Source organism: Anopheles coluzzii, chromosome 2, assembly GCF_943734685.1.
Source record: "Anopheles coluzzii chromosome 2, AcolN3, whole genome shotgun sequence".
Classification (NCBI taxonomy): domain Eukaryota; kingdom Metazoa; phylum Arthropoda; class Insecta; order Diptera; family Culicidae; genus Anopheles; species Anopheles coluzzii.
This window is the reverse complement of record NC_064670.1, coordinates 103,926,932-103,941,201: the sequence shown is the minus strand read 5'-3', so window position 1 is coordinate 103,941,201 and position 14,270 is coordinate 103,926,932. Positions and strand designations below refer to the sequence as shown.

General features: G+C 45.8%; 1 protein-coding gene across 3 annotated transcripts; it reads left to right on the top strand.

Moving 5' to 3' along the window:
- Window positions 1-5,545: 5,545 nt before the first annotated feature.
- On the top strand, window positions 5,546-13,906 carry LOC120961665 (F-actin-capping protein subunit alpha). Of its 3 annotated transcripts, none has more exons than XM_040385600.2 (3): window positions 5,546-5,684; window positions 6,426-6,798; window positions 12,255-13,906. In XM_040385600.2, exons 2-3 carry the CDS (start codon window positions 6,552-6,554, stop codon window positions 12,875-12,877), a joined length of 870 nt encoding a protein of 289 aa, XP_040241534.1. In that variant the 5' UTR covers window positions 5,546-5,684; window positions 6,426-6,551; the 3' UTR covers window positions 12,878-13,906. The 3 variants fall into 3 exon arrangements, with proteins under 3 accessions (XP_040241534.1, XP_040241535.1, XP_040241536.1); XM_040385601.2 differs by lacking the exon at window positions 5,546-5,684 and adding an exon at window positions 5,691-5,808; XM_040385602.2 differs by lacking the exon at window positions 5,546-5,684 and adding an exon at window positions 5,845-6,310.
- Window positions 13,907-14,270: the final 364 nt, after the last annotated feature.

Sequence of the window (14,270 nt, the reverse complement as noted above, 5' to 3'; positions counted from 1 at the left end):
TTGGCCATGTTCCAATTTTATATTTAAAAATATCCATTTTTCATAAAATAACGTCACACAAAATTAATGTGATATTAGTTTTAAACGCTGTGGAACACCAGTTTTGTTTCGGTTGAGGAGTTCAATATATTTGATGTATCTCTTTCGGAGTTCAGGAAGCGACTAGCGCTGTACATTTATACATGAGTTCAATTCGAGGTGCGCTCACCTCGCGTGAGTTGACAGCAACGTCAGGTTGCGTCATTGGTATTACTGACGGACATTGTATATCCCAACACCCCCGCTCAATGTTCGGAACTTACTAACCCCAAATTCGTTCGGTGTTTTTGAAAAACAGATAGAGGCAAACCTTTCGTCATTATATCAGCGATCTGATCACCAGTAGGAATATACTTTACCAATACTTGCCCTCGCTGAATTTCTTCATGCACGAATCGATGCCTTACGTCGACATGCTTTAGACGACCACTGTCTCGCTCATCCTCGACCACTCGAATGGTTGATTGATTGTCTTCGTGGTAAACAACCGGTAGCTCCGGTTCTTTCTCCAGATCCCGCAACAGCCGCACAAGCCATTTTCCATGACAAACAGCCACACTCAACGCCACTAGTTCCGCCTCGGTTGACGATAACGCAATCGTCGACTGTTTCCTTGTCAACCAGCTTACAGCTGCACTGCATACTCGGAACAGATATCCCGTCAACGAGCGTCGATCCGTCGGATCATTCGCCCAATCCGCATCAGCAAACGCCTCGATGACTGGCGCAGAATCTTTCGCACGAAAAACGAGCCCATACTCAAGCGTACCCTTGATGTATCGGAGTACTCTCTTTGCATGCTTCCAGTGTACCTCCGTAGGACAACTCTGGAACTGGCTAAGATAGCTAACGGACGCACACAAATCTGGCCTTGATGTCAACATTACGTACATAAGGCAACCAATCAGCTGTCTGTATGGCTTGTCTGTACGCTCAGCATCTTCACCTTTCTTCAGCCGAAGATGACACTCCATCGGTGTTGAGACTGCCTTGCACTCATGCATATTGAAACGCAGAAGTAAATTCTCTAGAAAATTTCGCTGACTTATCCGGAGACATTTTCCTTCCACATCGCGTTCAATCTTCATGCCAAGGAATGTTTTAACCTCTCCAATGTCTGACATTTCAAACTCTTTCGAGAGAGATTGCTTCACTGCCTTGACCGCATTAAGCTGATGACCAACAACGAGCAGATCATCCACATAAAGCACTAAGATCACTTTACTGTTCCCAGATCCCTTTATGTATAGGCACATGTCACTCACACTTCTACGAAATCCTAGTTTCTCGACATATCTGTGAAACCTTGCATTCCAAGCTCTCGAAGCTTGTTTCAACCCATACAATGATCGGTTCAACCGACACACAAGATTACTTTCAATGTCAACTCCTTCTGGTGGTGTCATGTAAATCTCTTCCTCCAAATGTCCATTGAGGAAAGCAGTTTTAACGTCCATTTGATGAACCACCATTCTTAAATCATTTGCGATGGCTAAAACTACTCTCACGGTATCCAAACGCGCTACTGGAGAATAAGTTTCAGCGTAATCGAAACCATGTTTCTGGCTGAAACCACGCGCTACTAATCGAGCTTTGAATCGATCTTCATTTTTAGATTCCCCGCGCTTTACTTTGAACACCCACTTGCAAGTGATTGGTATTCGACCATGTGGTAGCTTCTCAAGGGTCCACGTGTGATTTCTTGTAAGAGAATCCATTTCCTCGAGGATTGCAGCTTTCCACTTTTTCCAATCTGCGGACGATTTCGCTTCCGTAAGCGAAGTCGGTACATGATCCACATAGCTTGATGCATTGAATGCAAAGCCTGTGTAGTTCATGTTGTAGTCTTTATGCCATGCAGGTGTCTTCCGTTTTCGTTCACTAAGAACTTTAGGCGATTTTACTTCGAAATTATCTTCACCATCACCAATACAACTACTGAAACTTTCTTCGTAAACGTTTTCAGCCAGGGTTTTATCAGGATCGTCGGCATTTTCGATCGGTTGTTGGGAGACAACATCATCTTCAACATCACTATCACTGATAGGTCCGTCCCAAACCGTACGGATAAGAAATTCGTCACTGTTGCCGTTTGACCGCGAGGATGTTAACAATTCACTCAAATTCGAATTTTCTACAAAATCGACGTCCCGCGCAACAACGATTTTCTTCTCCTCCAAATGCCATACACGATATCCACAAGGGGCATACCCGATAAAAACACCTTTCCACGATTTTGTATCGAGCTTCCTTCTTTGCTCTTTTGGTACATGCACAAACACAACACTGCCGAAGGTACGCAAATTACTTACATTTGGTTTACGATTTTCCCAAACTTCGAATGGTGTCGTTAGATTGCCCAGTGCACTAGCCGGACTGCGATTTACCAAATATGCTGCTGTTTGAACCGCAGGAGCCCAAAACTCTTTACCAATGCCACTGTCACTAATCATAGAACGAACCTTCTCTACTAATGTACGGTTCATTCTTTCACTCACACCATTCTGCTCCGGAGAATATGGAACAGTCCATTCGATTTGAATTCCCTTCACCTTGCAAAAGTTCTTGAATTCACGTCCAACGTATTCCCCGCCGTTATCACAACGTAATCGCGATATACATTGACCGAACTTAGCTGTAACAAAGGCTTCGTATTCCATGAATCGATCCAACACTTCAACCTTTGTGATCATGGGATAAACAACCGTAAAACGACTAAAATCGTCAACAAAACTAACGAAATATCGTTCACCATGAATTCCCACCTGTGGAACTGGTCCACACACATCTGAGTGTATCAGCTCGAGAATACGTTTTGATCTCCTGATTTCACTATTAGAAAACGGTTTCCGCGTCTGTTTTCCTTCGTGACACGCTTCACACACAAACTCGTTACCCGGATTCTTCACATTTGTTTCCATACCATCTACCATTCCTTTGGAGATGATATTTCTCAAATTCTTAGCACTCAAATGGCCATAGCGTCGATGCCACAACTCTAATTCTTTAGGCACACGACCACATGAATAGAAACCCGCACTATTGTTATCAATATCTCGATAAAGCACTAGCTCGTACAATTTACCGCGGCGTTCACCTTTGGCAACGATGCCAGAATTGTTTTCTATTGTAACAATTCCATTTGCAAACAACACTTTCAATCCAGCAGTTTCCACTTTTCTCACAGACAATAAGTTCACTCGCGCTTCGGGAATATAAAGAACGTCTTTCAATGTTATTCCCGTTGATTCTCCGTTTTCCGAAAAAGCAAACAACCTCACATCGCCACACTCCTTTGCAACAATAGTTTCGCCTTCTTTTGCTACTGATATGTGCATAGGTTGCTTCATGAGAACAAGCCTTTTGAAAAGCGACCGATCATTCGACATGTGTTCAGATGATCCGGAGTCGACAATCCAACTTGCTTCCACGAATTCCACAGCGTCGCCACCAAAGAAACACACATCACTCTTCACCAAGTGCGCATTGTTTCCTTTCAGCACTTTTTGTTTGTCTTTTTCTGGACAATCGGCAACCTTGTGCCCCTCGCGATGACAACCGAAACACTTGAACTTTATGGTTTTCTTCTTATTGTTCTTTTGCTGTTTCTTTGTACTGGTCCCTGCAAATGCAGCGTCGTCTATTCTTGTTTCACGCGTTGTACCACTTTCCTTTGAACTGTGCTTGATTTCTTCGTCAAGAAGTCTGCACTTTACAAAATCCATCGTCAAGTTTTCCTCTGGCATAGTTTCTATTGCAGTAACTACCGTCGAAAACTTTGATCCGAGCGTTAGAAGCAAATAGCATACCGTATCTATTTCTTCCAACTTTGCACCGGTGGATTTGTATTCCCTAATCAAGCGATCAAACACAAGGAAATGATCTTGTAGACCACCACTAGTGTGTCGCAACGTCAAAAGCCTTTTCTGCAAGTGAAGCCGGCTTGCAATGCTTTTACGTTCAAACACACGTTGTAACGCATTCCAAATATCTTTTGGAGTCGCCTTGTCCTGGATATACTCCAACATGTCATCACTGATTCTCGAAATCAGCAGGGATTTGCAACGACGATCTTTCTTCACGCGCGATTTGCCTTTCCCTTTCTTTGACACTGCTTCATTTGCGGCATCTTCCGTTGTTTCGTCGAAATCTACATCCGCTTCTAGTTCGATGCAGCATCGTAGCTCTTGCTCTTCCAAAAGCGTTAGCATCCGAAACTTCCACTGCGGATAATTCGACGCGTTCAACAAAGGAACACGTGCCGTTTCACTTTCACGATCCATTGTCTATATTAATCACTCAACTTAACTAGTCAGGTGCTCTGGGCCCATAACCTAATGTGATATTAGTTTTAAACGCTGTGGAACACCAGTTTTGTTTCGGTTGAGGAGTTCAATATATTTGATGTATCTCTTTCGGAGTTCAGGAAGCGACTAGCGCTGTACATTTATACATGAGTTCAATTCGAGGTGCGCTCACCTCGCGTGAGTTGACAGCAACGTCAGGTTGCGTCATTGGTATTACTGACGGACATTGTATATCCCAACAAAAATAACCCAAGTGACATTTGCTCGAAATTGTTTTCCCATATCTGCTCGATTAGTACTCGATACGCCTGAAATTGTGGATTTGTGTCTGATCAAGTGTGTTGAAAGCGCTAAAATTTGGTGAGTTCGTAAATTAGACTTGCTTCTATCGATTGACGATGCCGTCGAGTTCATTTTACACACATAGCTTAGATTTTTGATGAAAAACAAAAGCTAATTTTGTGTGACGTTATATTATAAAAAATCAATATTATTTAAGTATAAAATGGCTACTTGACCAATTATAACGATAGGAAACATCATTTTCGAGCGAATCTAGAAGAAAACAACGAAAAAGCCGCATCTCAGTTGATTTTAAAGGCCTTTTTCTTAATTCCCTTAAACTGGTGCAGTTTAAGGGAAGTTTAAGGCTCCAGTTTAAGGGAATTTGCTCGAATTCCCGATTATTCGTGCTCGAAAATGTCAATTGGAAAGCTTTAGTTTTTCATCAACAAACCATAGCTATGAATGAAAAATTACCTCGCAGGCATTGTCCATCGATAGAGGAACGTTTAATTTACGAACACACCAAATCTTAGCGTTTTCAACTCACTTGATCACTCACAAATCCACAATTTCAGGAGTATCGAGTACTAATCGAGCAAATATGGGAAAAAAATTTCGAGCAAATGTCACTTGGGTACGGACGTCACACGAGGCGTAAACTTTGGCGTAAATTGAATTTCAGTCATACAACCCTATAATCTTTTGACGGGAAGTTTACGATCTCCCATACAAATCTAGCCTAAACTTTTGTCCATATAATATGTAAGCATCTTTATAAGAGTATAAAATAATAAGACAAATTCGGCAAACTCGACCTTCATGTCAAGCCTACAGTGCTGAATTGTCCTACCCCTTGTCCATTTTTGACAGCTCATTTCATCTCGTCGTCATCGCAGTAATAAAAACTAGAAGAAAGCGAACTGGAGTCAAAAGCGCTGCAGAAAAAATTACACGCAGGAGAAGAAGGAATTCGGGCACGGAAAAATCCGACGTAGGCAGTGAAAACCTCGACGAGCAGTGGCCTCGCTGTGTCTGCCCGCAACAGATCAATAGGTGTGTAAAGCGAAAAACGTGGTCGAAATTGTGCCTAAAAGTCGCTTTTGCCCGCTTGCTGCTGCTGCTGCTTCCTTTCGGTCGAAAGTGGTGCATTCGTCGCATCGCGGCTCCGCCACTATAGGTGTGTTTCGTACGTTCCTTGTGTTCCTTCCTCTGCGCGTGCTGTTGCTTGCTGGGCACAGGGAATTTTGCTTCCAACAGTGAACCAGATTGTGCAATTTTGGCTCAATTTCATTGACCGTGTGTTGAAGCTAGCCAGATAAGCTCCGAAGCGAAAAGAGGCGAGCTCTGGGTGTGAAAAGTTTATAGAAGAAATTACTCATCGCTCCCACCACTACCACCACCGCCAGCGCTATCTGTGTCTCTCTCCCTGTCTCTCTCTCTCTCTCTTTCGTCAACGCCACCGCTCTGCCGCCGCGCCCTACCAATCGAAGAGCAGGAGTACTAGATCGGGCCCGTGACAGTTGTGTGTGCAGACAGTGAACAAGTGTCAAACCCCCGGGGCCGTGTCCCAGTCGTCGCTTTTTACACATCGCGCAGAATTTAGGCACTCGTTTAGTTTTGTCTTTCGATTATTTGGTCGTGAATAGATTCATTAGCCGTTCGTATACTGCAGTACGAAAGTACGACAGTTTGTTCAAACAAGCATCATCGGGCATCCGTTTCGTCCGTCCGCCTTTACAACGCACCTACCGAATTATATCTGACCCATTATTCCGTCTTCTGCATCACCTGCAGCACACAACAACGGTGGGTTTTCCGGTGAAACAAATCAGCTAAAGCGGACCCTCCCGAGACGGCCAAAAACCTCTTCCACCCTCCGGATCTACCGCCACCACCAGCACACAGCAGGCTACAGAAACAATGGCGGATGTTGACGATGTGATAAGCGACCAGGACAAGATCCGAATCGCGTCCGACTTCCTGATGCACGCACCGCCCGGCGAGTTTAACGAAGTCTTCAACGATGTGCGCGAGCTGCTGAACGACGATCGGCTGCTGAAGGAGGGCGCGAGTGCCGCCTGCGCCCAGTACAACAAGGACCAGCTCACTCCAGTGATCCTCGAAAACTCCGAGCTGGCCGTGCTCATCACAGAGTTTAACGATCTCGGTAAGTGGCGGGGGGGGCTTTCGATTCACGCGGCGGACACAAAGCCATTGGCACGTTGCAGTATCCCAGAATCTGCCAGTCAGGGGCGCCATTAATAGTTTTTGAATGAAAATGCGATTCACAACACATCCTCTACTACCGTACCGTAGAGTAGGCTGTATATTTTTAGAAATCTTTGTCTCTCTCGCTGCCGGTCCGCCGCGCAGCGCGCTATCGAACAGCAGAGATGCACAGCACTGTCCTTTTCTCCGTCCCGATAGCAAAAGGGAAAAAGCGAAATCAATCTCGAAATTGGGATCACCCGTTCGCCGGCCCCGTTCGTCCGTGTCCTGCACAATGTAGAAGTGGATGCATTTTTTCAAACGTTAAAGGGGAAGAGAAGAAACAAAAAGGCACCAAAGTCAATGCTAGCCGATGGATGGTGGTGGTGGTGGTGCAATACATTGCAGCAGATAGCAAACCTCGCCGCCCTTTTTAAAATAATAGCTCCTCTGTTTGTCGGTTCCATTCAACATAGATTCCAATGTTAAAATTCAGTGCCCGTGTTTGTTATCACAGTGCATAGTATCAGATCGGCACAACCCCGCCCCCCGTCACATTTGCTTTGCAAATCAAACACTCCGATAAGGATTGTGGAAGCCGAGGGAAGGAAGCTTTTCCGATTAGATAATGCCAAAATAAACGCACTCTCCGGCGTACAGATTTATTTCGTATCAATCGCAATTTTATGGACAACCACACCACCACACAGACTGACTCAAAACACTAAAATTGCTCTTTTGCTCTCCTAAATAATAGAAGCAGAAGATACAAAATGGTTGCTTGCTTTTGTGTGCTAAACGTAGCTCAATGGTCATTCAACGATCACAAAAGGGAAGAGGACACCGACCACGGGTCGATGTGTGATTATCACTTCTGCCTCGAAACCTTCATTAATATTAAATCTGTCAGGAAAACAAAAAAAAACGGAGACATTTCAACGATAGCAATCGAAACGTGTTTGCAAAGGCGTAAAAATTGAGTTTGGTAACGGTTGGCTGGCGCGCTGCTACTCTTCTCCTTGGTTTGGAGAAACCCATGCTATTCCCGTGCATTGGGTTTGGTGGTAAATCCGCCAGCGAAATGCGATACGCGATGCGTTAAACAACGTACAAGCTTATCAATTTTGTTTTAAACTATTTCTCAGAGCAAAAGCATTGCAATGTAAACAAATATCCACACACACACGCTCACACACACACACCGCGGTTGATCGATCGGATCGATCGTACGATGACTACATTGTTCACTGTGTGGCCGCTAGTGCTGGTGTGGCCATGCGTCGAGCATGATTCATATGTACGCTACTTCTCCCCCACTACCACCGGTATAATCCACCCAAGTATGGATAGTGGATTGCAATGAGCTCATGCTGCTGCTGCTGCTGCTTTGTCTACGCTGCTGCCTTCCCTTTTGGCATTTTGTGCTCCGGTGGCCTACACACTCTCTTCCCCAAAGCAATGCCGCTCATCTTCAATTATTAAAGCGTGTCCGGATCTTGTGGGGAAGTGGTAAGATTTTGGTTTCGATTCCCTTATCCGGTAGTTGGCAAGGTGTGGAGATGAAAAGGAGGTTTCACAGATTATAGGGGTTTGCAGGAGTTCTCATAGTTGTGGGGGAAAAGAACTTTATGCCATGCGAATTGGACTCTATAGCACCGTTGTTTGACAAATCTAATAGGTATTTCCAAATAGCCTGTCCAATAAGGATGCCATATAGTCAAATTCCCATCATATAAAGTTAACTTCCAATAAGATAGAACAAAACCGTTACGCAAAACACACACTGCTCTCATTCTTCATTTGTTTCCCTGCACAGCACAACAGGCACGAAACAGTAAAGTGCTCGATATTTCCAACTCTATTTGTTTCTCTTTTCACATTATCAGCCTATTCGAAGCTTTTTCCTCCATTTGCTTTTCCGGCGTGTGTGTGTGTGTCCCGTTTGATAACGCACCGTGTACCACACCAGCAAACTGAAGTAGAAAAGAACTTGTGAAACGTGCTTGCAATGGAGTCGTCGTCACTATCAGAGGTGGTTGTTGAATGTCTCTGCTGCCGCTGGAGCAAGCGTGTGAGATAAGAAGAAGAAGAAGTGAGGGGCCACGGAGAATGCGTGTCTGCATTCCTTTCGAACACTAAATGCAACGACCGGGAGCGATAGTGTGTGGCAGATGACGAAGTGACTGCTTTCCTCTGCATTGAATGGGCGGTGGTGTGGCCAGCCACGGTCCGAACTTATCTACGGTTTATTTGGCGCATTGCCACCAATTTTCACCTTCTACACCGAGAGTCATCCTCTACCCGTGCGGCGTCGATGACGTGGAGCGAGGAAGTACGCTTTCACTTTCCTCCACAAATCATAGCGAGGGTGTGGTGTAACATAATAGACCGGGGGGTGGGCGTTTGTGTGCATCTCGTGGTGTAGCAAATGCACCACATCCCTACCCGCTTTGTTTTGAACTGGCAAGTGACGAGAGACGGAGGAAAGATATGAAAATATGTGCTGGACACAGCTGGACCAGAAGGAGGAAGTCCAATGGGGCTATCATGTGCAAAAATTAACTTTAAAAGCATCGCTTAGGGGGGGCGTTCAACCGTTTCGTCGCTTATCTAGCAATGAACGGGGCGGGTAGCAATGGTAAAACATATTCAATTCGATTCATATCTCAACGGTGTCGCTGGAAAATGAATTCATACAATTGTCGGTGTAGCATAAAAGCGGCCATTGGCAATGGAAGTTGGTGTTTTAGCCACTTGCATCGAAAGGCTCACTAAAACAAAAAAACACGTGTCTCTGTGCCTGCTGTGTGCAGCCACATCAATCTCAACACCAAAAAAGGCAATGTGAAGACGGATTTGTCTCTGCGCAGCGCCGGTGAGGCTGCGTACGATGAGACGCCGTACCACGCAAGGCCACCACGGAATCACTCACCCAAGACACGGAGGTGTGGGGGGTTTGTTTGGTAATGATTGTGCGGTTGGGCGACGGTAACGTGTCGTGTGATATATTTGGAAATGAGTATAGCTTGAGGAGGATCTCTCTTAATTGGTACACATAAACAACAACAACAACAAACACCGTTTTTGATGATCAATCACGATCGTGTATTGCAGCTTAAAACGTGATCCACTTCAGAAAATTGCTTTATTTCATCTTATCCAACCTCCGCGGATGATCGGTTTTTTAGTTGGAGCTGATTGGAAGAAGTTGGGTGAAGGAAGTGGAGGAATCTAGTATCCAGTATCAGTCACCATGGGGCGCCGAATGATGTGTAAAAAGATCCGCGGGCATCTCAGCAAGCGCGTTTCAATTTCCGCACTACGTTCGAGCCTCCTCTCCCGATGATGGTGGTGGTGGTTACGCAACGGAACCGCGCAACGGATTATTGTTTGTGGTGCGTAAGATTGCGCTGCACACACGTTTTGCTCTTGTGTGTTGGATGGAACACACGAACGTGCGTGATTTTTCTACCAATTAAAACACCACAAACACACTGAGGGGGGAACGGGACGGGCAGAAGAGTGGAAGAATGAGTATGTGGAAGGGAACCCTTAAGCGGATGGAAAATGTAGCAGATAATTCAATCTAACGAAGAAACTGGTGGGCCCGCGGGCTCGTTGGTTTGTTGGCAGCCCATCTGAGGGAGGAGGGAAGGAAAACTCACTTTTATTGAACGTTTGTTATGTGGCGGTGGTGTGTGGGTAAAATTTGATGTGTTGAGTACGTACGTACGTCCGGCAGCTGGCAGTTTGTAGTGGCGATGGTGGAGTTAACTCGGGGTTCTCGCTTTTATTTGTGCCGTCGATCGAAAGTATATCAAATTACCTTCTACGCCTTTGATTGGATTGGTGGATATGATGGGGTGGAGAGAAAAAAAAAACGGGAAACTAAACAAATACCCTTTGCATGGTCCTTTACCTGAAGCGTTTGGTGAAGCGTTTTATTTGATTATTCCATTCCGATCAATAATGCACACAAAACACAGAACGATGAAAATAGGATTCAAATTGGGAAAGAATCGTTCAACACAAATTGCGAACCAAATGCTATAAATTCTTAATCTTGTTAGATCGGCAAACGTGTTGTTTAATGAGACATGTGGTAACAATTTACTATTAAATTATTATTGTATATATTTATGACCAGTTTGAAATGCGTATGTTCTCCTCTTTCCTCATTCATTCCTGGTCAGCTTGTGTCTTCAGCTCCAACACTCATCAAAACACCCTTGTACTGTGTCTCATTTAGTATGTCCAGTTCGCGTCGATGTTAGCGTGCCCGCTGACACATTCCGTGACATCAGGGCAGGTCACAGTTTCAACCCCAAACCCCAAGCTCTTAATGATGGTCGCCACGAATTGTGTCCCATTAACGCCACTGCTCTTTGACACCTTTTTATGATGGTAATTGTAGTTTTGTCTGGTACCAGTGCCGTCGGGCTCATCCATCATCCAACACCGGATTATCTTATGGTTGTGTTATGGGCAGCGAAATTTGCAACTACTTACAGCCTATTACAATGGCTGGACTGCTGGATACGCTGGAACTAGTTCACGCGCTATGCTTTGTTTTCTATGTACTGGCCCGTCTGCGTATTACTGAAGGACATTGCACTGTTACCACAATTGTATAATTGGTTTATTGTAGCTCTGTTATGGAGGAGACATGGAAACAACACTCTTCTTCCTTCAATTACAGTGGACTGTTGAGTAGTGATGGGATAAATGAAGATTTCGTCGGAATCGATTTCGGCTAGCTTCGAAATTTCGATTCCGAAAAATCGATTCCGGATAGTAGGTCCGGAATCAGTTTCCAGAATCGATTCCAGAATTGGTTCCAAAATCAGAAAAGGCTTCGAAACGGAGTCGGTTTTGGCATCTCCATAGAAATAGGCGTTTAGGGCCAATGATGTTAAGTAGTGATAGCCTCAAAAAATGAATGACTTGTAAACGATCCATTCTCATGGAGATTCCTGGACTGATTTCGCTTCTGAAACTTCTTATTTCAATGCAAGAACTAATTCTCCTTCCGGAGCTAATTCCATTTCTGGAATCAATCTTGTTTCCGTTACCGGAGCAAATTGCGATTCCCAGGCCGATTCCGATTCTGACTCCGGAGCCGATTCCGAACCCGGAACCGATTCCAGAGCCGATTCCGAACCCGGAACGGATTCCGGAGCCGAATTCGAAATCTGCTCCGGAGTCGACTCCAGAACCGGGTCTGGATTCGGTTCCGGATTCGGCTCCGGAATTGACTCCGGAATCGGAATCGGCTCCGGAACTGATTCCGAACTCGGAATCAGGATCGGGTAGGTCCAATTCCGAGCTCCCACCACTATTATTGAGCATACACTGGACCTACTAAATCTATTCTTCTTTCCTTTCTCTCACCCCTTCCCTGTTCCCTGCTGGCAGGTGGTGGCCGTTTCTTCGATCCGCGCACCAAGCAAAGCTTCAAGTTCGACCACCTGCGCAAAGAAGCGTCCGATCTGCAGAACCACGACGGCGACCACACGTCCGAGCAGTGGCGCGCGATGCTGGACATCGAGACGCTCACATACTCCGCCAACCACTACCGCAACGGGTCCTGCTCGGTGTTCGGCCGAACGGTGAACGGGCAGATCACGCTCAACGTCTGCATCGAGGACCACCAGTTTCAGCCGAAAAACTTCTGGAACGGCCGGTGGCGCTCCGTGTGGGCGATCACGTTCCCCGCGACCGGGGGCGGCACGGCCGAGCTGAAGGGTTCGCTCAAGCTGCAGGTGCACTACTACGAGGACGGCAACGTGCAGCTGGTGTCGGCGAAGGACTGCCGCGAGACGGTGCCGATCACGAACGAGGCCAACACGGCGAAGGAGATCATACGACTGATCGAGGAGAGCGAGCACGACTACCAGACGGCAATATCGGAAAACTATCAGACGATGTCCGATACGACGTTCAAGGCGCTCCGGCGGCAGCTGCCCGTAACGCGAACGAAAATCGACTGGAGCAAGATCGTATCGTACAGTATCGGTAAGGAGCTGAAGACGCAGTAAAAAGCGCAAAGCGGGCGCGCTGCCTTCCCCTCCTTTCCCGGACACGTATACACGCTGCAGTCGGCGGGGGCAGTCTGGCCGGGGCCGGTCGGATACGGCAGAACACGCGACATATAAATAAGGAACTAAGGCGCATGTTAAAGGGCAAGGGCGCGCGAAACACGAGGAAAGTTAAAAGGGAATGCGAACTAGAAAAATGAGGCGACAAGGTGAAGCTTTTTTTCTTCTTCTTTTTGTTTGTTAATTTCGTACGTACAAGATGATAGCAAGATCCCTCCCCCCGTGCGCGCAATGCTAATGGAGGTATCAGCATTGGAAGGTTCCGCAGCGAGTGAGAGGGAGAAAGAGAGAGAGAGATCCGCAAACACGCACGAAGGACCAGAGTTCTTTCAAAAACTAGTATTCAAAAGCGCCGTTTGAAGTATGATAAGGGGAAGTAGCGGAGCGATAGTAGACCCCCTACACGATGCGTAACCGTAATCGTCCACGATCGCCTCTCGTGGTGGTTAAGGTGGTTAATGATATAGCGAACCTGTCCATTCACAGACGATACCGATCTCTGCTCGCTGTCTGTTTGCTGCTTTAGATTCGCGTTTAATGGTCCCTTTTCCTGGAGCCTGCTTTTTTTTTTGCGATCGGCCGAACATCTTGAGACGTTCGTTTTCTTTCTCTTTTTTTACCTTTTGATTTTATGAACTACTGTGTAAGTAACATTTGTGAATCCATGAGAAGTAGTAGAACTGTGTTTAGTGAAAAAAGGGGGCGTTGAGCGGGGGGGGGGGGGGGGAGAGAATTTAAAACGATGCATAACACAAACACGTGGAGCACTCGCGCGCGATACAACACCCGCTGGTAGGCAATTTACTAAGAACGAAAGCACACAAACCGACAGACAGACACACATACATCGTAGCGTTACTACAGGAAAAGCGAGTTGGTTAAACGAAACACGGCAAAGCTAAACCGAAGCATGGGAAATAAATATCTTTAATGAAAAAGAATAAAAAAAAACCCACATTAAAACATTAATTACTAATGTTCTTTGGCCCTTTTTCCCATCTTCTTTTATGCAAAGAAAGCACAGTCGTTGGGAGGGGGGGAGGAACTGGTCCTTCCGGTAGTAGTGGGCGCGATCGTTGATTACTTTTTGTACGCAGTTTTGTCATTATATTGTACACCTACCTACCACCCCCCCCCAATGTTCGGTGGCCATTTGTTAATGGGGCAGGTTAATGGGGGGGAGGTACGATCGAGCGCTTCGAATAGAGGGACAGTGTTAGCACGCGAGCTATGATAAGGAACAAATGCGATTTAATAGAGCAAATAAACGTTGAGGAATGTAGGGCACGACGGATCAATCGGTTCAATCCGTTCAATTTGCAAATCAAACCCC